The following is a 21,100-nucleotide window of genomic DNA, read 5'->3' as shown; positions in this document are numbered from 1 at the left end:
AACGACCCTTTGGGCACGTAACATTTTGACTCTCCGTATAAGTAAGTCATCGGCCTCGTTGTCACTTTGGGGCAATTGATTGGGCAGACCCCAAGGCTAGCCCGAGGTATTTATAGGCGCCAATGCGCCAGACCAGACAGCAGTTTAGATTGGAACAGCAAAATGGTTGGATATCTTGTTGTCGTCGCTCTACTCTGCCTTTCTGCGACCACCTGCCGGGTGGCGGGAGAGGCGGGGCGGCTGAAGTTTCCTCGACCTGCGAGGGTAACATCATTTCCATTGATACTGCAGAGACAGGAGGATGCGGCGCCATATCCACCGGCGGGTCCCGTGCCCAATCCACCGTTCGACTTGCCCACAGAGGAGGCTGCCGTGTTTCCCGAACCTGATGATACCTATGGACCGCCAGCAGAGGCTTATGGACCACCAGAAGATGTGTATGGACCGCCACTTGAGGTCTATGGACCCCCAGCTACAGTTTATGGCCCACCAGATCAGGCAGCCAATGATGACAGCACCAACAGCTTGCCCCAGAGTGCAGCCATCATAAATCTGGCCAGCCTGCCTTTGCCGCCTCAGGCTCAGTTCGTTCTGCCTTTACTGAATAGATTGACAGCCTTCCGACCGCTGCGCCCTGTCCTGCTGACTCCACAACGTCGACCGGCCAAGCTGACAGCGCGCCCACTTCCACAGAGGAAGCCAGCCAAAATTGTCAATGGCATCCAGGGACACGCGGTTTTTCCATCGACACAGCTGGCACTGCCCTTTATGGACCGGCGCATTCCCTTCCGGCCACGTCCTGCGCGCTTGATTGTTAACGCTCCACTCAGGAGGCCAGTCAGGGATTAGCACGCATTATCACTATTCTGACCGACAGCAGAATGCTCCAATGATCCCGATACATCTCACACAAGTTCTGTAAATAAAGTTTGTTGTTTATGTCTAACCTTTGAATTGGAACAGTAATTGGGTGTAAAACGAGTGGGCTCAGAACGCCAGCCGCTTCATTAACAGATACATGTGCTGGTCCACCTCGAAGCCGTGCAAATTGTTGGCATCACCCTGAAGGCGCATGAGGAGTCCACCGAACGAGACGTACGCCGACAGACGAGAGGCTTCATTGTGGGCCTCGTCGCCCTCAATGCGATAGATCTTGCCGTACATCACATACTCGAAGCTGTCGGCCCGGGTACCCTCGTGCTCCATGGGATTGTATTCGCCGCTGTCGGGGCAGCCGTCTTCGCGCAGAGTTGTGGCCAGCACCAAGCGGAACTTGTCGCCCAGTTCCATGGGATAGAGCCACGAGTTAATGTCCAGTATGAGGTCCATTTTGAATGACTCGGATTCGCAGTGCAGGCGGGATACACGGTCGAATTTCTTGCCCTCGGGGTCCATGTCCTTCACGTTGAATATATCCTCGAAAAGTACTCCAGCCATGGTAGCTGCAAGGGTTATGTATGAATGTTTCGAACAGCAAGAAATACCCATTACCTAATGTATTTTACCTAGTTTTATGTGTGTAGTATACTTCGGTGGTTGTACTGCCTTGATAGGTGCAGCTTTTATTATTTATTAACTTGTATATTTACAATTAATATAATTGCGCGTGTTTCTAAATCAACTAGGGATGGAAATGATTGAAGTATCAATATCGATATGTATTTGCGGTTTATATTTTTATGGATATCATTTGTGCGGCCTTTGTAAGAAACTATAGATTTTCATCCAAGCAATCAGGAGCTCGATACTGATGCACGGATTGGTATTCTATGTGGGCTGGAACATGGCTCTCAATAAAATTGAATATGATTTTTACATAAATTTTACTAGGTGTGCAAGCGGAAGGTGAGTAAGAGACGTGACACTTTGTAAATGTATCAGTATCGATACTTTTGTGCGATAACGGAATATGGATTTTGAAATGAATTGGGCGCGGCTAAAAAAAAACCTAAATATTTTAACGGTTGTTGGTGCTGTTGCAGAATAAATCCACTCTTTCTCATTGGTGATAATTTTCTAACTACTAGTAAATTATCAAATAAATTTAATTCAATATTCGTGTTCTCAAAAGCTGTAAGAGCCCGTTACTATACCTTAGTGTTGTCACTAAGCCCAGTATGCAGATGATCAACATTTTCTTTCAACAGAATCAGGGATGATATCCCCATCCAAACGATAAGAAATCAACACTTTTTGTTTTTGCAGTTGAGAACTCAGATTGGCAGAAAATATACCAGAAAACAGGCCGATTAATTACTTCAGATACCGCAGCGAAAGAAACAATAAATCTATCTTTTGTCGACAAAAACAAGACACAAGAAAGGAAACAAGCGAAACAAGACAAGAAAAGAGCTAGAAAAGAGCATTAAATTAAGACGTATTAATGCAGTCGAACCAAAATTGATTCATTTTGTAAACAAACACAAAACAGTGTACGCAGAGAGCATGCCCACCTTGGTCATACTGCAATGACGGATATCAGGCAGATTGTCTTCACAAATACTTTGATATTGGTTAAATTTGAAATTGGTTTTATATATCTATAAATCGTTTGCAGCCAGCTATGAAAATATTCCACCTCTAAGCTGAAGATGTGACCGTACATTATTGCATTCATATACCATCTCTAACTCTAAGCTCAACGAAAACACCACCAAAAGAACTCTTATTTATATTTGTATTAAACAAATTGGCTAATTAGCAACAATTGACTTGCCTGACTTCGTGCGTAGCCTAGGACTATCCGCATAGAAAAGGATGGTTGTTCTTAAAAAGCTCTAGGCAGAGACGGAGCGCGGACGGTGCTCGAAAAGTATGTACACTCTTTGATGGGCGTTGAAATTATAAACAAATGAACTCCAAGTGTCCGTGGAGAGAATGTGGCAGCGCAAAGCAGAGACGGTGGTTAGCCCTAGCGGAGATGTGTAAGGTTTCCGATGCTAATCTGGTCGTTAGCTTTTCCCAATGGCGATGATGGTGAGTCCAAGATAGACTAGTTCTGGTGATGGTGACTTAGTGTGTACCCCGATTCGTGTGTATACGAAACATCTGTACTTCTTAGTTCGTAATAGTATGTAATTATTTTGTGGTGCTGGAAATTACTTACAAGCCAACGAAGAGCACCACAGAAAACTGTTGACTCGTGTCGCGGGTACTCGTAACCCCACGAATTGTCGAATACAAAAGACTTCAACGCTGACCTCCCCCTCCCATGATCAACCAAAGGCGACATCGTCTATTTAGCATTACAAAACTGTTGTTTTTATGTATTCACTTCTTTATTTTCGCTTTTTGTATGATTTTCGCTGTCGTTCGTGCTTTTTCCTCGTTCTCTTTCAGTTGAAATTTTCAGTTTCAGCTCTGGATTCTCTAGCTTTAATTTGCTTTTGTCAACGGCTCGGTTTCATCGGTTCTGTTCTCCATCGGTGTGGTGCGCAATGAGGAAGGTAACGGGGCCCATTATGGGATGGAGTCTATAAAGTTATCGAGTGAGTTGTTTTCGACACGGGTGCGGCTTTAATGAAGCATTGCACCGCCGTGGCGGAGGGGTAGGGAACGAGGGTTCCTGAGGAACGGAACCAACCCAATCTGTTTGCCAGATGTTTATTTTCTGCTAACTGCTGCAGGGTCATCGTCTGCCCCGACTTCGAGAGCATTTTCTTTGTGCTCTGTTTCCATTTTCATTGGAAACTCCGCTGCCTTCGGAAGCAGTCACACGCCTCAGGTTGCAAGAACAAAAAGTATGAGAGGCTATCTACAGAACCTATCTATAGCTTCTTGTGTGAGTGAGCATGTGTGGTTTGTGCGCTAGGTCTTATCGGCAGCCGTACAGTCAGCTCGCCTTATCAGTTATTGCCTTGCTTGCCCGAGGTCCTATTGCTCGATCATTATTTATCTCTATATAATCTCTGGCGATCCGTTCCGTCTGTCTCCTCCCGCACAAACAAAAGATTGAGAAAGCAAACTGGGATTGTTATGGTCTGGCCAAGTGTTCCCGGGAAAACCCAGATGATAAAGTGATCAAAATAAAAGCAAACAATGTTATAACTTTTTTAGTTCTTATCAGTATTGACACAGCTGAAAGTTCTGTTTTCTGTTCTCTTTCGCTGCTCGCTCTTTGGTTGCTGTTGCTCTTGCTGGTTCTGTTTCAGTTACTTTTGTATTTTTTTTTTTCGCTTTTGACGATTGATCGCTTTGTGTCCGCGTGTCCAACGTGTGCCCGTGTTTTGTATTTGTCGTCAGAAAGTGGCGGTGCACTACCGCATACTGCATTACGATCTAAAGCTGTAACAACTCTCAACTCTTTTACAGCCCATCTGCTAGGCTCCATCTAAACTAATCCAAAGGTGTTTGGGATCTATCCTAAGAGTATCGAAACCAAAAGTAAAATAAAGTAAAATAAAAACAAACTACCACCAGTACATCGTAGAAATATTAATAACCCCGAACCGTAAACTTAGAAAAAAGCTGGTGCCGGTGTCCAAGAAAAGCCCTAGATATCAGTACATAATTAATCTTAAAATGGTGCGCAGCCGTCGCAGTCTCTCCAAGGAGGATGCCGTGTCCCTGCTTACCGACAGCGGTATCTCATTGTCATCGCCGCCTTCATCTGCGGCGCGTGGCTCCTCGCCAACCACCTCGACGTCGACTCTCATCAAGCGCAGGAAGAGCAGCCTCACCAGCCTGCAGGATGCCTACGCAGAGGAAGACACCGAGCAGGACTCGAAGGATGCAGACTATGTTCAGCCCACGCCCAAGAAGTCTACGCGCAAGTCTGAGCCAGGGCGCCGCAAGCAGCACGTGTGCAGCCATTGCTCCAAGGAGTTCGGGGGCAAGACTGATCTACAGCGCCACTTGCTGATTCACTCGGACGAGCGGCCGCACAAGTGCGTGGATTGCGGAAAGTGCTATCGCCAGGCGGTGAACCTGAAGAACCACATAACCACTGCACATGAGCACAAGAAGCAGTTCGTCTGTGCCGAGTGCCCAAAATCGTTTGCCCTCAAGGAGCGACTTAGGCTGCATATGCGCCTGCATTCGGGGGAGAAACCGTACCAGTGTCCCATCTGCGACAAGCGATTCGCCAGGGGAGGTCAGGTAAGTGCAGTGCAGGTGAAACCAAAGTATGACATCCTTTAAATCTGCTCTCTGTCGTGCCTTCATGTCCAGCTACAACAACACATGGTGTCCCATCATAAGACGTGTATACAGCAGTTCAACTGCACCAAATGCTCCGCCAGTTTCTCAACGAACGCCAATCTGCGAGTGCATATGGTGCGCCACGAGCAGGGCATGGAGCACCGGTGCAGCATCTGCGAGAATCAGTTTGCCAATGAGCTGGCCCTACGCGCCCACATCAACCAGAAGCATCACAAGCTCACGCAGTTCGAGTGCGAAATTTGCCACAAAATCATAGAGCCCGACGAGGACCTAGCCACCCATATGCTGAAGCATGCGGCTATCAAGACCCATGTGTGTGAAGTGTGCAATTCGTACTTTACCCAAAAGTCTCAGTACAACGTCCACATGAGGATGCACACGGGCGAGAGGCCATACCAGTGTCGAGTAAGCTGTAGTCGTACAAATTCCCCTGAAGATCCATATTTAAATAGCTTGTCGCTCTCTTGCAGATCTGCCACCAAACCTTTGCCCACTCCAGCGTGCTCAAGCTCCACATACGCAAGCATACGGGTGAGAAACCATTCCGTTGCCAGCTGTGCACGGATGAGGTGGCCTTCTCGCAGTTGGCGCATCTCAAGAACCACATGAAGAAGATACACAAACAGCAGAAGCCGTATATGTGCGATGGGTGCCATGAGTTTTTCAAGATTAAGGTGGAACTGCAGGCGCATGCCGAGCAGTGTGCCAAGTGTCCGGCAGCCGAAGAAGATAGCACGGACAGTCAGTCAGACGATACTCTGGTCCTCTCCACCATACGCTTCAACATGGCCGTGATCCTCAAAAAGATAAGCTCTGCCCAGAAGCTGCGTCAACTGGGCTATGAGAAGCGGTTAATTGATAATGTCATCATTGCCTCATTGAAATTGGCCCAGCGTCCCACGCACGACGATGCCAAGCTGACGCCTCTGGCCAGGCTTCTTCTGAATGTGGAGGAGTTCCTGAATTGGATTGTGCCAGCCCCTACCATGAAGAAATTCAGCGAAGAGCTGCTCTCCATCACCACCATTCTGGACAAGATTGCCACCATGTATATGAAGCAGAAGTAGAAATCAGGAAGATAGGAAAGTGTGCCATAGATGGAGACGAATAAGAAAGATTTTTAGGAATAGTTCTTGCCATTTGATTTAGAGCTTAGGAACACACAGTTGTAGAATGAGAAAACCAACCAAATGTTTGAACCCAAAGATGTTTACCAATTACCTTTCAGTAACTAATTGTAGTCGACCTTAAAATAATTGCAGCTACCAAATAGGAGTATATTTTGAAAAAGTTGATCCTGAAACGCTTCCCTTTTGCGGATTGTAGAGTTAAGCTTAGCATAAATATTGTCTAATGTTTCTATGCAATAATTGTTATCCAACAGAAACCGCTGTAATTAAGTAAACCAAAGTTGAATTCGATTTGTAATTAGTCTTGCCAGAACGGAAGAGTGCTTAGCGTTGGTCGAGCCTCTCAAGCTTGATTAAATTCAATGTGGCCATGCATATATTACGATTAAGGTATTTCGTTAGTTTCTCCTCACCTTGCCCCTTTAGGCTGACACTAATGCACGAAATGTACAATCATTTGTGTGAAGAGTGCAAATAAGAATAAATAGATGTAAATGAAAATCGCCAATCAACTAGTGGAATATGTAAATCAGTTTTGTGGAATATATGTAACTTGTCAATCTCTCTCAATTGGTATTATTTCAAAACGTTCTTCTCGATCAAATCGGACGGTTATATTATTTTATGCTTGCAGAGGATGACGGAAGACACCTATGCAATTACAGAAAGAAAAAGTTTTTATAACAAAAATTAGTTTATAGACGTGAGGTATATTCCCTATATACATCGAACAAATGTCTTGGTGCCTGCTGCATTCCATATTGAATGCTTCTGAACAAAGGAAACACATCATGCCACACACACACACAGAGACACACCCAAGCAACCAACTGGGTCTGGCATCTAACCACACAAACAGTTAGGTACAACTGCCCCTTGGGTCTGGTCCGGCTAGGCACCGTCCCTGCTTGCTTCCATATATGGAATGGGTTTGTGCACAAATTTATAAGCCACTCACATTAAGGCGGAAAATATTTTTATGTCAAACAGCACATTGCATGCTGACTCCACTACGAAGCAGTGCCATCTGCAGGCGTTGTTACAACTACCGGGGATACAAGCCCCCACCCCACCACCCACTCCGAGCAATTAATGAAATTTCCACAGCGAATTTATCGACGGCGACGGTTAGTGTCAACCGATAGTCGGGAGGGAGAGAGTGCGGGGCGGAAAATGTGTTTGCCCAGAAGATGTATGCAGAATTTTATGGATCAAATATAGTTATAATTTTATGATAGCCATGGCCAGGTATTTGGCCAGTCCTTTGGCGTTGGCCATTGCGTGTCACCTGAACCTGAGCGGCAGCGACTGCGACAGCCATCTCCTTCTGCTCTTCCTTTCGCCCCGACTCTGGCCCCCTCTCCATTGGCCTTGGCTAGAAGCTTAATGTCTACATTTGTTCTGGCCATTGCGTGCTCAGTGGCTGCCCTTTTTGCAATCTCAACCAAGTCATGGCACTCTTGCTCCTAGACAGGCACTCCAGCCAGAGCTCCTTCAGTCTCAGGCCCGTCCTCAGCCGCACCATTGCCATCTCCAGCAGCTGCTGCTGCCATGGCGCATTAGAACAAATTGCTCTTGTTGCGATAGGAGGGATAGACATGCCTCTTGCCTTGTTTGGACCGATGGACGGAGTGCCACTGCTGGTTAGTGCCAAAGCACACTTCTGCCAAGCGTTCACCATGATAAGTCGTTCAGTTTGTTACAGATGGAAGTAGCCCCTTCTTATAATGTATGTATATAATATTATCTGAGTTCCAATCTTGAAATTCAAACTTATATTAATGAAGATTTCGTTTAGTTTTTCCCAATTAGACTTAGCCAGTAGAATTCGACATTTTACATTGTCAATCTACTGTAATTGATTCTGCTGTCTTTATAGGGTATTAAAACTGCATCTCCCCATGTCAGGTTAATCTCCTTGTTTATTTTTCAAGTAAAACGCGCTGCAAATTCGTGAAACAAATATTCAGAGACGTAAGTACGCATGTTTCGGCTGTTGGCCAGGTAGGTCTGGTTAAGGCCCTAAGCCTCATCTGCATAGGCAGATATGGCCGGGACACTGTTAATGATGGGAAAACAGAGGAGATACCGGATCCCGCTCTAAGTGAGGACGAGGCTTCACTGCCATTTCCATTTCCTTCTTCCCTTCTGGATCTGTACTGCAACAAATTGATTTGGCCGTGGCTCTGGCTTTGGTTCTCTTGCCCATTTGCATTTACTCGCTTGGCATTATATAATGCATATATAATTCTTTTGTTGTCTGCTGCTAATTCGAAAATTTACGTTGGTATTGAGGTAATGTCATACCAGCCGAGGGCAGGGTTCCGTCGTCCCTCACTTGAACCCACTGCACGCAGAAAAAGTCGGAGCCAGCCAACCATCTTGGCAGTTGCCCAAGTTCAAGTTGCTCGTAAATTGTTCACTGACATCTAATTTGTGTCGACATACAGATTCGTATGTCAGTAGATAGAGCTGTGGCATTGCCCAACCAAATTTCAGTAGCCCACGCAAAGAATCTATAATTTTCTGGGAATGCCTATGTGGAACAATTGCATTGGAAAAGGAGAGCCGTGGACTTTAGACGAGTATGAAATCATATGAAGACGCCTAATCTGACTAGATTTTGAATATTCTTTCTTGGGATTTAAGAGGATATGCATTTATGTTGAGACCCAAGACTCTATATCTATAACCTTTGGCTCCACAGCCTTGACCATCGAATATTCTGACCCGAAACCAGCCATTGAGGTCATTCAACTAAACCTGACAGGGGCGTTTAAGGAGGCAGAGTTAAAGTCAAGTCAGAAGTCATAAAATATATGCAAGCCTGGGCAGTCAGACACAGACTGCCTCAACAAAATGTACGAGTGTACAGATGGTTTTTGTGTAAATCTTTGGCTACAGCTTTGGGTACAGGAGAGGGTATGTGGTATGGGTATGGGAATGGGAATGGGAATGGGTATGGATATGAGGTCTTGGCCTGGCTATGGCTTGTGCGTCGCTTTGGTAATCCAGGCCCATGTCTGCTCTGCCCTTTTTGCAATAGCAACAGCAACAGCAAAACAGCACCAGGAACAACAATTACAAATGAACGACTTCTTTGTCCTGTCAGCAAAGGCTGCTACCCGAGCGGCCGGCCCAGCATCAGCAGCAATTCGAGTCCCAGCGGTGGCATGAGCCATAAGTTAAGGCCCAAGCCGCAGCTTGATTTCTGAGGTAGCATCCCAAAAGAGGGGGCGTCGTCGGAGTCGTCTCCATCTCCATCTATGCTGCAAGCAGCTGCTACGCATAAAGCATACGCTTCTGCACTGAGGCAAAAGGTTGAGAGTGAATATGGATTTGATGGAAATGATTGAGTTGGCAATACACTCAAAACTCAACCATTTCTTCCAGTGAATGGAAGTCTTTTGGGGAGTTGTTGCTGGCTCAGAACAAATATAAGTCCGAGTGCGCATTTGCGTCGAGTCGCTGTTACTCTCTCTCTCACTCTCTTTCTCTCTCTCTCTCTCTTTCTCTCTCTAAGTCTGTCTCTGTCTCTGTCTTCGTTTGTGTCTCTGTCTAGGAGTCAGAAATGTGCAACGTTATCATAACTAAGTGCATGTGGATGCGTGTGCCCCTGATTCCCCTCAAACCAAAACGAAACGAGACAGAGCGATCCAAGGGGAAATGAGGAGGAGAGGTGAACAGAAACAAAACCGTCTGCATATGCATAATTCATGCTATTGAACCTTCTGCGGTTATGACTGGACATGGACATAAGGCCCTGGACTTGAACCTCTCTGTAGTCGGGGAGAGGCGGATGGAGTAGGAGTCGAAGTCGGAAATGAAGGTGGAGCTGGGGTTTTGGTTGGGGATGAAGCTGAAGCTGAAGCTGAAGCTCAAGACCGCAGCCAGGCAACTAGAAAAATTATAATTTCACAAGTCATAATAGGATTTGCAATTCAAATGCGAAATGGCAACATAGACCCACTGAACGCGGACTCGAGCTTGGTTCCTTTGGCTGGTGGATGTGTCTGTTGCTGGTTCCTTTTTGTGGAAATTTCTTTGGAAGGAGCGAACAACAATAAGGGGCTTTGCTCAGCCAGGGACCATCCGGGGACTCGGAGACCGGCACAGAGCCACAGCCAATATGTCAAAAATATTAAGAGACATGGCCAATGGGCTCGGTACTGGTACTGGGAATAGGAATAGAAATCGGTATTGGTATCGGCAGTGGCAGTGACAGCAGCGGCAGCAGTGGAAGCGGCATGAACTTGGGGATCACACATAAATTTGCAAACGATAAGAGCTATCCTCTATAAAGTTGTAAAATTGACAAGCGCTGCAATGCCAAACTCACAAATAAAGCAATAAAATGAGCTAAAACATCTCCAGAGACAGGGAAAATGAAAAAGGGAGAGCGAGTCTTGTAGTCGCGCTCGCCATGGACAAAATGCTGAAATTAGAATTGAAGGCCAGCGGGTTGCTGTTGAAGCATCAGAAGCCCAGCCTCCTAGTGTGCTTGCATAGAATTTATGCCTGTCCGCAGACTGTGGGGATCGATGGGGATGGGATGGGAATCGGGGAAATATGGGATACAGATGAGCACGGAAGCATTATCGTTTGTCACTGGCGCATTCAAAGGCTCAATTCTCAATTCATGGGTCCGTGAGTCCCCATCGATGTAGAGGAGGAAGTGCGCCTCGAGTGACAGCAGGCAGCGCATAAAGATAACAAATGGGATGGCAGGGGGTTGCATCGTAATCATGTCAAACAAATACCAAACCACAGACCCTTTTTCTCCTCCACTGGGGCTCAGAGATCGGGCGGGCCCACAAGTTACGACTCACTTAGACTCCTGTTGGTGGCTTGGCGAAGATGAATGAAATGAAATGGCATATTTATTTGTAGCATTCTATTCCACGGAAGCTTGAAAATATATTTAGACAACTTTTGGCCATGGGAATTCCAAGCAGGGAGACACTAAAGACTTAAGCAACAAGCTTGACAGTTTTTCCAGCTAAACACGCAAGTGGAGAGGGCAGATTTTGTTAGAGCTTAAGATCACTCGCTGCTCAGATGAGACGTCATAAATATTTAATGACATTGGCAGCTCCGGACCGAGGGACCATACATAGCCATGATCTTGGCTTTGGTTTTTTCTCCAGCTTTGGGTTTGGCTTTTGTCTTCAATTTAAATCAAATGGAGCCAACGATGCCGTCGTCGCCATAAGACTGAGGACGCAGCCCTGGACCTGGCCTTTTATTTTTAGCATAAGCATATGATCGACGCTCACACGAGGGCATACTCATATTGTGAGTACAGATATCCTATATGCGAGTATGTAGGTTTGTGTGTTCTATTTTTAGTGGTGCATTTAAGTGGCGACCGCATTCAGCCGGGACGGGACGAAGTCTGAACTCTGTGGCCAAATGTGTCCCGCTGTGAATTATGTGTCTACATAAATTACCCGGCCAGGAATTAATCATTTTTTATGCAGGACTGCAAAGCTTGGCTAGATCTTGGCCAGTTTTTTTTTTTTTTTTTGCCCGCCCATTAGGTTCGGCCTGGTCGGGGTCTGGCTCTGGCTCTGGGCCTGGCTCTGGCTCTGGCTCTGGATCTGGCTCTGGAAATGTTCCAGTTCAGAGTGCCTTAAGGGGCACTTCGAGTCGCTTTAAATCTTTGTCTTTGTGCATGGGATTGGATCTGAAATAGCACAGGCAATCGTTGACTGCTGTTGGCGCCTGGCACATAAAAAACAGCTTCGGTAATTGGATTTTCGGGTATAAACTTGTAGAAAATTTGAATGGGGACCGATGGGGAACGTGCTGTATAAAGAGTCGAAAATGGAGTCTATGACTTATAATAGATTTAGGTATCCTTTCCTAATGGGATATCAATTTTAAGATTGATTTCCTCGGCTTTCGTTTCGTCAGGTTTTCATTTGAATAACCTGCATTTTCCACACTGCAACTACAGTTTTCCACCATTGTCCATGGTGGTTGTTCCTGGTCTGGCTGATCTGGGTTCCATGTTGTTGTTCCTTCCATAATTGATACGTGCTGCACTTGTTCACAAAGACAAAATCTGCCTGCCGGCTATTTGCTTTTCCTTGGCGAATGCGAATGGGACCAGGACTGAGACTGGGACTGAGCCTGGGATCCATCCATCCATGACAGGCGCATGGGGCTTGGAGAAACACGAGTGGGGCGTGGCAGCAGCAGAGGAGGCTCGTCGCCGCCCCATTTGGCCTCGGCAGTGGGATTGCATTAAGTGTCAAGGAAATCGCATGTCCACCCTTGTCTGGGGCCTGTCTGTTCTGCGGGTGAGTGCAATTTTATGCGCAGGATATTCCCTGGCCTCCGCCCCCCTTGTAAAGCATTTTATAATTTAATTTTCATATGTGGCAGTGATTGGGAGTCGGGATTCACGCTCTTCCCTCCAATAGTGGGTGTTACTATTGATTTTTATCGATGATTCTGCAGGCCGGACAGCCATAAATCAGTGGGTACGATACCACTGTTCACATTCCCCTCCTTGGCTTTCATCAACTCATTTATCACTTGTGCAAACAGAAAGAGGCACAGCTCTCGAAAAGGGAGAGACCCAAATGACTAGAGACATGAACTAAGTGCAGTGGTCCTCTAATGTCATCGGATGGATCTGTGTACTCCCTTTGCTTCTGCAGGCCGTCTCCGCAGCTACCTGCAACAAAAGTGATAATTAATGTGTAAGGCGTGCTCCCCGCACCCTTGCTGAGGGTCCCGTGCAAATTGTCAACATTCGAGTGGGTTCGAGTCGAGTCGAGTCGAGTCCAGTGGAGACCAGAAACAGACTCCAGCTCCACATGCTAACCAAGGTGCTGACACTAAGCACTTGTCACCCAGCCTGGCGAGGAGCCTCCGAAGTCGGCAACATCTGCATTTCAGTGATGCCGGGACACCGGAAGGCGAATTCTGTGATTTCTTTCGCAGGCATAGAGGTTCAAAGATAGCAATCTACGAGTATATGATGAAATTATACTCATAATTGGGAAGTTGATGCATACATACATATGTGTGTCCTATCGCTATATATGAATCTAATAGGTTATCTTTGTAAAAGATCTTCGAAAGCAATATCGGGGATATATTTAAGAATCCTTAGTGCATTTAGGAGCTTTAGATGAACTCAAGACATATGTTCGGGTTTCCATATGTCATAAAATAACTGAAGAAATAATGTATGGATGCTTGCTTCCTTTTGCCTGCAAGGAACATTTTACCTACTTCCGACCCCCTTCGACTCGTTAAAGCAAACGAGTCCAGTGTCACGATTTGCTTGTCAGTGACTTCCATGGAATCCCCGTGACACAGTGTGATTCCCAGCCCTGCTCATCTTCAGCACGGCAAGCGTGCCTCTCTGTGTCTCCTACTGGCCCCCACTTTCCCGGCCTGGGACATGTCTTCCCCTGCAGCTGGACAAATTGCAGCTGTCGTCGTTGCCGTTTTGTGAATGTAGACTGCTTTTACATATATGTACATGTACATACATGTATGTATAACTGCAATATATACATTTATATTGCATGCATGTATATATATTTGTAAGCCTTTTCATACCCGGTACAGGAAGAGTAAATAGGGTATATTTTATTTGTGCACAAGGAAACATTTCCGACCCCATAAAATATATATATTCTTGATCAGCATCATTAGCCGAGTCGATATAACCATGTCTGTCTGTCTGTCCGTCCGTCCGTCTTGTTGAGCGCCTGGATCTCAGAGACTATAAAAGCTAGAGCCACCGAATTTTGCCTACAGACTGCTGAGATATCACACTGATACAAGTTAATTTTAAAAATGAACCCCGTCTCTTTTTTCCGCCACAAAGAGCGAAAATCTGCTGTATTCACTATTTTGAAGATAAGATATAACTAAATACGAAATTTCTTAGGGAATGACCCTATCTATTACATCACCGATTTGAGATTAGATTAAATAATTATTAGAGCCAGAATGAAGAAATTAATTTTCAAATGGCTACCCCCACCCCGTCCAGCAGTTTTGGTTATTTTTGGACATTCTCTGTTTTGTGCAGTGCGCGGCTCTAGGTGAGGGGGCGAGCTAAAAGAACGTGTTGGCGTGAGAAGTGATGTAGATGTAGATGTAGATGACATACATCTGTAGAAACAAATTAAAATGTAAAATGCAAAATTTGAATGTTCAGATGTACTACTGAATACCGGGTATAAAAGTAGTGACGCGTAAAAAGCGTCTCACTCGTCCCTCCACGTTTTATTTCGAGTCGTTGTTATGTGCGTAGTTATGCAAACAGTGGCCAGTCAGAACAAGTTGTGGCTGCTGTTGGTTGTCGTAATTAAAGGTCAACATTTGTACAAGTTGTCAATGGCATGACCATGCCTGAGCGAGCGGGAGACTGGGATTGGGATTGAGCCCCGAGCTTAAGGAGGCTGAGGATCGAGAAAGAAACCAGAGACCGCATAAATAATTCCCGCAAATGGGGGGAGTTAACCAAAGTTAAAAGCCCTCGGCACGTAGAGGAAGAGAATCATAAAACTTAATTGGTTTTTGCTGTTGTTGCTACACATAACAATACCCGAGGAAAGCCGTCTTAAGCTTGGAGTTAAAAAAAACGTTCTGAACGTCAAGTTATACAAGTTCATTTGGCAGAGTTTTTGCATAATCCCACGAACACTTAAATTTCAGCTAAAATCGGAGTTTTCCCAGCGAATTTTCCTTTGGAATGGATCCGCGTTAAAAGAAAGGAAGTACTTGTCCGGAGGGAGACTTTTACTCGCTCTTCGAGCCGGGGCTCATTTGTAATTTAGACAAAAGCTAAACATTCCGAGATGATTGCTGCTTCCTTCGATGCATTTGCTCTGAGGCGCTGACGCGGCAAATGAAAAATTTCACTTTTCTGCCATGGTTTGGTTTTTAACTCGTCGCTCGTCGCTCGTCGTTCGGCGTTGCACTTAACATTATTACTATTGTTATTCAACCCAAAATATTTTTAATGAAACTGGCCGAGTTGCTGCTCCATTGCTTGTGCAAATTGCAGTCTATTCTGCGGCCTTCCCTGCCAGCCGAGGTTCAGTGCAGTAAAAGCAGTCAATTTTCCTTTTACACTGCGAGAATATATGTACAGTATACATTTTTGCATAAGGGATTCTCCTTATGAATGAGTTACCCTAAGGATTATAAATAACACCAATAGTATTTTGGAGGAAATAATACTATATTGATACGATAGATATTTATTTTTACAGATTCCTTGGAGTATACAAAATGAACATCTTTAAAAATATGAAAGATCTGCGGAGCTCTTGGTAACTGCCCCTTGTCTTCGCTCAGTGAAATTCCATTGCCTCGTCATGCTTTCTTTGTCTTTTGTTTTATCTCTCCTCCCTGAGCAATGTTCATTGTGCGATATTTGATGCTGTTGTTGCAAATGTTTGGTTTGATCGTTGTTGCTTTTTCCCTGCGCTAATTACGGACAGAGCGAGGCTTTTTGTGATTGATTGCAAAGTGCAAGACAACGAACGCATTGCAGTATTGCCTGCTTCCACGAGATGGTTTGGTTGCAACTTGTGGCAGTTGCTGCTCTTGCGGCTCCCATGAAGCGTGGCACGTGTTGCGTTTAATGTGCAGTTTCTATTACTCTCGCCGCGCTGTGGCAGTGGAAAGTGAAACTCTATTTTATGAGGCAGATAGACAGCGTAGCACTGTAAAGCAGAGCACAGAAGAGTAGACGACAGAAGACGAGTCAAGACCAAGCCAATCCCACTCATAGACTGTTGGTACTGGTACTGCTACTGGGACAGGGACTACGACTGAGACTGGCCAACAACTTGCACTTTTGGCTGATAATTGACCTCATTTAAGATGCGGACGCTGCGATAAGACTGATAGGAATTAAAAGCGGCATCCACTAATTTAGCCCCAGAGCAGGGAGAGCCAAGTACTATGAGAAGCCAGAGAGCCTGACGATGATCCTTATCGATCGGCCCTAAGGACTAGACCAAAAGAAAAGTTGTCTTTGGCTCTGTCTCTGGCCATGGCTACGGCTACGGTGGCTGCTGCTTTTGCCTCTGTTGGCTATTGGCTGTGGCCAGCTGCCGGTTGCCAATTTCCAATCGCAGTAAGCAATCGCGCCACGCTAACGAGACGACGACAACAACGTGCTGCAGGCGCTGCCTGCGAGGGTTGCCCGAGGAGTTATTTCTAAAGAGTAAATAATTATGGTATCTTTATCTTATTCTCAGGAATCTAATTAACCTGACTTAAAAAATTTTGTATAAACACTTGTAAAATAAGTATTTTTAGCTCCAGCTTCAGCTTGATTTTTATGTCTATTTGGAAATGTTTATTTGGTGGTTAAGCTTGGTTGGGACATCAGAAAATTTCCTGAATAATTAAGGAATGTATTAATTGGATCCACTAACTTCTGGATCCAGCCACGTCCATGGCCAGAATGGGGAACGCGAACCCGAGACGCGTTGCAGTGGCTGCCGCTGCATAAGCATCTGTAACTTTTCGCGCTTATCTAAGCCATAAATCTTCGGTGGCGGTGGCGGTGGCAAGTCAAAAAAGCTCCTAGACAAAGACCAAAGCCAAGTCCAAATCCAGTCACAGACCAAGTCCAAGTCCAAGTGTAAGTCGTGCGGGCGTTGGCTCTGCCTTCGGATCTGACTCTAAATCCGGCAATTGGACTCGTCTTTTGAGTATTTGATCATCTTGACGGCCAGTGACTGGGTCCGAGCTCGAGACTGACTGGCAATCAAGTCTATGCTCGATTGTTGACGCGCGATCCTCGATTCTTGATTCCCCGATTTTCCTTGCCCGATTCCCTATCCGCGATTCCCAATTCCCCGTTGCCTAATGCCTGCTGCTCGATCATCCTCCGCCGGCTGTAACTTTGTTAATGGGGTAACGTCACTTTTTGTATCTAACAATAAGCCTGGCCAACTTGAGGGAGCCTGCATCTAATAAATGCGACCCACATACGATACCAGTTGGCCAAAAAAAAAAAGCCGCCGCAACATTTTTGTGTATTGCCCTGCCCTGGCCTTCCATGGTCTGGCGTTTGGTGTGTTGGCCTCAAAGCATGTTCGGTTAGTGGTGGCAGGCTGGTGGCCTGTGGCAGGCTGTGTGGTGGCAGGGCAGACAGCGTTTCCAGTGGCTCAGAGGCAATAAATTTCAATTTGCTGGCCGCGGCTGAGCTCTCCCGGCTCTGGGCTCCTGCTCGCCTGGCAACAACACAATGCGGAGGTAAAATGATAAAAATTCGATTACATTCAGGTGTGAAACTTACATATATTGCAGCGATTTACTCGTTTTTTGTACTCTACAATCTGGTAATTGAGTCTCTGGCCTGGCCTGGCCTGGTCTGGTTTCCCACAAATTTATACCCGAGTTTTAGGTTGATTTAAATCTGCGAGTAGAATAATAAATATCTTCGATTTTGGATGTTGTGTACTGAATCATTCAAGCCAGAAAACTGTTTGAATAATGTTTCGCACTTTCTTCAAGGTATCTACTGTCCTCAGACAATACCGAAGTGAACCTCTTAGATCGGAGCTAATCTTTCGCTGTAGCCAGTCTCGGGCCACTCAGGTAGCTCAGTGCTGGATCGACTCGAGTATCGGCTGCCTCCTTCTGTTCTCTATTCTCGATTCTCGAGCAGCTTCTTCTTCCCATCCAGACTGTGCCAATTGCCGGCTAGATGTGCTGTAGTGGGAGCTGGACTGTGGCCGGGTCTAAGCCCAGCTCTGGCATCCTCCTCCTTTGGTCTGCGGCCCTTGTTGGTCATTAATCATGCACTGTGAACGACAAGCGTATAAGTTACTAGCCGATTGGCCCCAAAAAAGGCCATTGGAATTGGGCTCAGCGAGGGTCCAACTGCAGCCGCTGTGAGGACTAGAAATGGCCCAAAGAAAGTCTTAGCCTTGCATCGCATCGCTTCGCCTAATTGGATGCAGATGGGCATAACGGACCCGACCCCAAAGACCCCAACTAGAGGAGTTTGCTGATTTGATTCTGGTAACTGTGATGGTTGCGCATCGCTGTGATCGTAATCGTTTATGATCAGTCAGTATCTGAGGTTCTATAACTGTGCTGAAGTGCCTGGTCCTTGGGTTGACCAGTAAAATATGTTTCGGATAAGGACTTGGCTTTTTCGGCATGCCCATAATCGAAACAGAAACAATGCTGGCCACAATCACGCTTCGCTTTGTTGATTTTTGGATATTTTATGCTGCTCTTTATTCGGCTTGGCATGCGATGGACTTGTGTCATAATTGAATTGCTCGGCCGAGAGTCTGGCACGCGATGTGCAGTGGCTGGGTGGCGGAGCGTTTATACTGGTTTTCACTTTTCCTAAAGGAAAAACGTTGAGCATGATGACGCATGCTGCAGGCAACTAGAGAAAAAGAAACTCATTTATTGAGCTACGAGCGGGTTCAATTTCCCCACATGAGATACGAGTCTGGATGGCAGCCCTTTTAAAATATGGACCATTAGGAATGTTCGTGGAGGCAACACCCACAATGGCTGGCCAGAGCCGTTAACAACCATTAGCACTTTGGCACATAATTGATACGTGGCTGGACCATAACGCGCCACGACAGACAGGCACGGGTTTGGCTCAGAAAATGACGCTGTAAGAAAATCGAATAAAAAGGAGTTCCCGACTCTTTCCTTCTCTTGATGCTCTTGAGATGTTCCTATAGAACACCTTCGGGGGCGTTGAGCCATACGACACCACAGGGCCTGCAACTTGCATGTCTGGGACGGTTGGGACAGCGCGTTCTGTACGGTTTCGATCCCTTTCGTTCCGTTCCGTTCCGGAACGTAACTAACAATTTATTTAATATGCTGTACGTGCGCTTTAATAAAAGGCTCAATCAATCTGTGAAGCTAAGAACAAAACCTAAAGAGATTCTCCCTAAAACGGAGACCGAATGGGGAATGCTCTATAGGATTGTACAGGAAAGGTTTTTTGCAATAGCATCTTTGTACCCAATGATACGCTTTCATTATTGATCCCAGTGTACAGTTTGGGCATTCAAGGAAACCCATCCATATGAAACCCATATGTTCGGAAACGTCACCGAATGGAATTACTATGTCACATTCCAATACTGAATGCTCTAGAGCATTTCGGACTAGACTACTTACCTCCTTCTTCTAAAAGATGACTGACCCGATATGTTTTTGGAGCCGAGTCGAACCGAACTGAATCTCTTTGAAGTGCGCATACAATGTCTCGAGTGCTTTGGGGCCTCCAGAATGATGCACGAGACTCTGTAGTGACAGATACATAGACAACAACGAGCACAATGCTGATGATGATGATGATGATGGTGATGATGATGATGAAGACGATGACGCTTGACGACTACGTCGATGTCGATCCTTTTGACGCTGCTGCAGACAGCGTGTCGAATGAACTGCTAAGGAGGAGGACGAGGAGAATTGGTTGATGTTCAGGCACTGAGCGGCTTTTCGCTAATGAAGCCATAAACATATGTATTATTCCATAAATTTAACTGAGGCTGCCTATGACACCCACACGGAAATATGGTGGGCGCTGAAACTGCAGCTGGAGCTGGAGTGAATTAGTCTTGCCTTTTAACTTGGGCTTGATAATGCGACTAAAGTTTATGCAGTTGACGACAACAACTGCATTTAATTGTTGGAACAATTAGCCACGCAAAGTGGAGTACCAGTATCAGTACCAGTAACAGGGAGGGAAGGTAATCTCCCTGCACAAATGGAGATTACTGCAACGGAAAGTTATTTTTCTTGTTGCCGCCCCTTGGCACTCTGGCACTCGTGGCTGGTCGTGGCTGTCTTTCAAACGCCTAACAAGGTGTCAATATCTTAAAAATTTTATCTTTCTGCACATAAAACTCATGCGGATCATAGTAAATCAGCCTTTGGTCAGGCTAAAGACGACGGCGACTACGACTATGGACCAATGCCAACTCTTAGACCAGAGTTAGCCAGCATCTTAAAGGTCTTTAAGCCTCTCCCCTCGTCTCCTCTCTTCGTTGCTTCTTCCTTTTAGACAAGGCAAAGCCTTAACCCAAACTCCATCCCGCAGCACCGACAACAATGGACGGCTCTCTGACCAAAGGAGCGAGCAATGTGCCTCTTATACGCCGGATTTACGAGCCGACTCTCGCCGCCACCGCCACCGCCACAACCGCCACCGTCGTCAGAGTCAGCGTCGTGGCACAAGAAATATTCGATGGCCAGGCAACGATTAAAACGGACGCTTCACGCATGCGCGTTCACACACCCTGATACTTGCACTTACATTTATATGCATTCTGCATAATGGACTGAAACACATGAACCAAAGCACAGCAGAGGGCATCCTTCTAGATCACTCCTAAACTCAGCCAAGTTCCGCCTGTGGACCACAGAGCCCACCCACATACGCTATGCAGAGGAGTCACTCTATTGGAGGTATGCATTTACATATTCATAATTTTGTATTCATCTTTGATTCTTACACCCCTTTATATACGCCCGTATATAAACGTGTGTCCAGCACTGTAAATTGTGGCTCGTTGTTGCTGTTGAGCAGTGTTCACTGGGTACTTGGCCTGGCAGCATGTGCAGGAACACCACAGAGTCAGTAACAGTTCTCTGCAGTTCAGCATCGGCAACAGCATCAGCATCAGCGGGGTAGGGTTGTGTCGGGCTCTGGCTGCGAGTTGTGTTGGGGCGGAGAGAGCATGCATGTGGGATACGGATTGGGGTGCCTCATCATGTGCACATTGCACGCACGTGATTAAAGCGTAGCCCCGTCGCGAGAGAGT

General features: G+C 46.0%; 3 protein-coding genes and 1 long non-coding RNA gene across 4 annotated transcripts; 2 read left to right on the top strand and 2 right to left on the bottom strand.

Moving 5' to 3' along the window:
• Positions 1 to 6: 6 nt before the first annotated feature.
• LOC117579151 (extensin) lies at positions 7 to 928 on the top strand. Its single transcript, XM_034264909.1, has one exon. It carries the CDS (start codon positions 163 to 165, stop codon positions 847 to 849), a length of 687 nt encoding a protein of 228 aa, XP_034120800.1. The 5' UTR covers positions 7 to 162; the 3' UTR covers positions 850 to 928.
• On the bottom strand, positions 915 to 1,653 carry LOC117579156 (DNA-directed RNA polymerases I, II, and III subunit RPABC3). The gene is made up of 2 exons (XM_034264915.1): positions 1,506 to 1,653; positions 915 to 1,442 (listed from the first exon to the last, which is right to left on the bottom strand). Exon 2 carries the CDS (start codon positions 1,435 to 1,437, stop codon positions 988 to 990), a length of 450 nt encoding a protein of 149 aa, XP_034120806.1. The 5' UTR covers positions 1,438 to 1,442; positions 1,506 to 1,653; the 3' UTR covers positions 915 to 987.
• A 964-nt stretch (positions 1,654 to 2,617) lies between these two features.
• Positions 2,618 to 6,791, top strand: LOC117579150 (zinc finger protein OZF). Its single transcript, XM_034264908.1, has 4 exons — positions 2,618 to 2,976; positions 4,312 to 5,097; positions 5,170 to 5,565; positions 5,631 to 6,791. Exons 2-4 carry the CDS (start codon positions 4,522 to 4,524, stop codon positions 6,225 to 6,227), a joined length of 1,569 nt encoding a protein of 522 aa, XP_034120799.1. The 5' UTR covers positions 2,618 to 2,976; positions 4,312 to 4,521; the 3' UTR covers positions 6,228 to 6,791.
• Positions 6,792 to 16,651: 9,860 nt separating this feature from the next.
• Positions 16,652 to 19,814, bottom strand: LOC117579488. Its single transcript, XR_004573489.1, has 3 exons — positions 19,449 to 19,814; positions 17,584 to 18,091; positions 16,652 to 17,518 (listed from the first exon to the last, which is right to left on the bottom strand). It is a non-coding gene; the product is annotated as an uncharacterized LOC117579488 (long non-coding RNA).
• Positions 19,815 to 21,100: the final 1,286 nt, after the last annotated feature.

This window comes from Drosophila guanche, unplaced genomic scaffold (genome assembly GCF_900245975.1).
Source record: "Drosophila guanche unplaced genomic scaffold, DGUA_6, whole genome shotgun sequence".
Lineage (NCBI taxonomy): Eukaryota > Metazoa > Arthropoda > Insecta > Diptera > Drosophilidae > Drosophila > Drosophila guanche.
The sequence above is the reverse complement of the archived record's forward strand: the minus strand, read 5'-3'. Positions and strand labels throughout refer to the sequence as shown.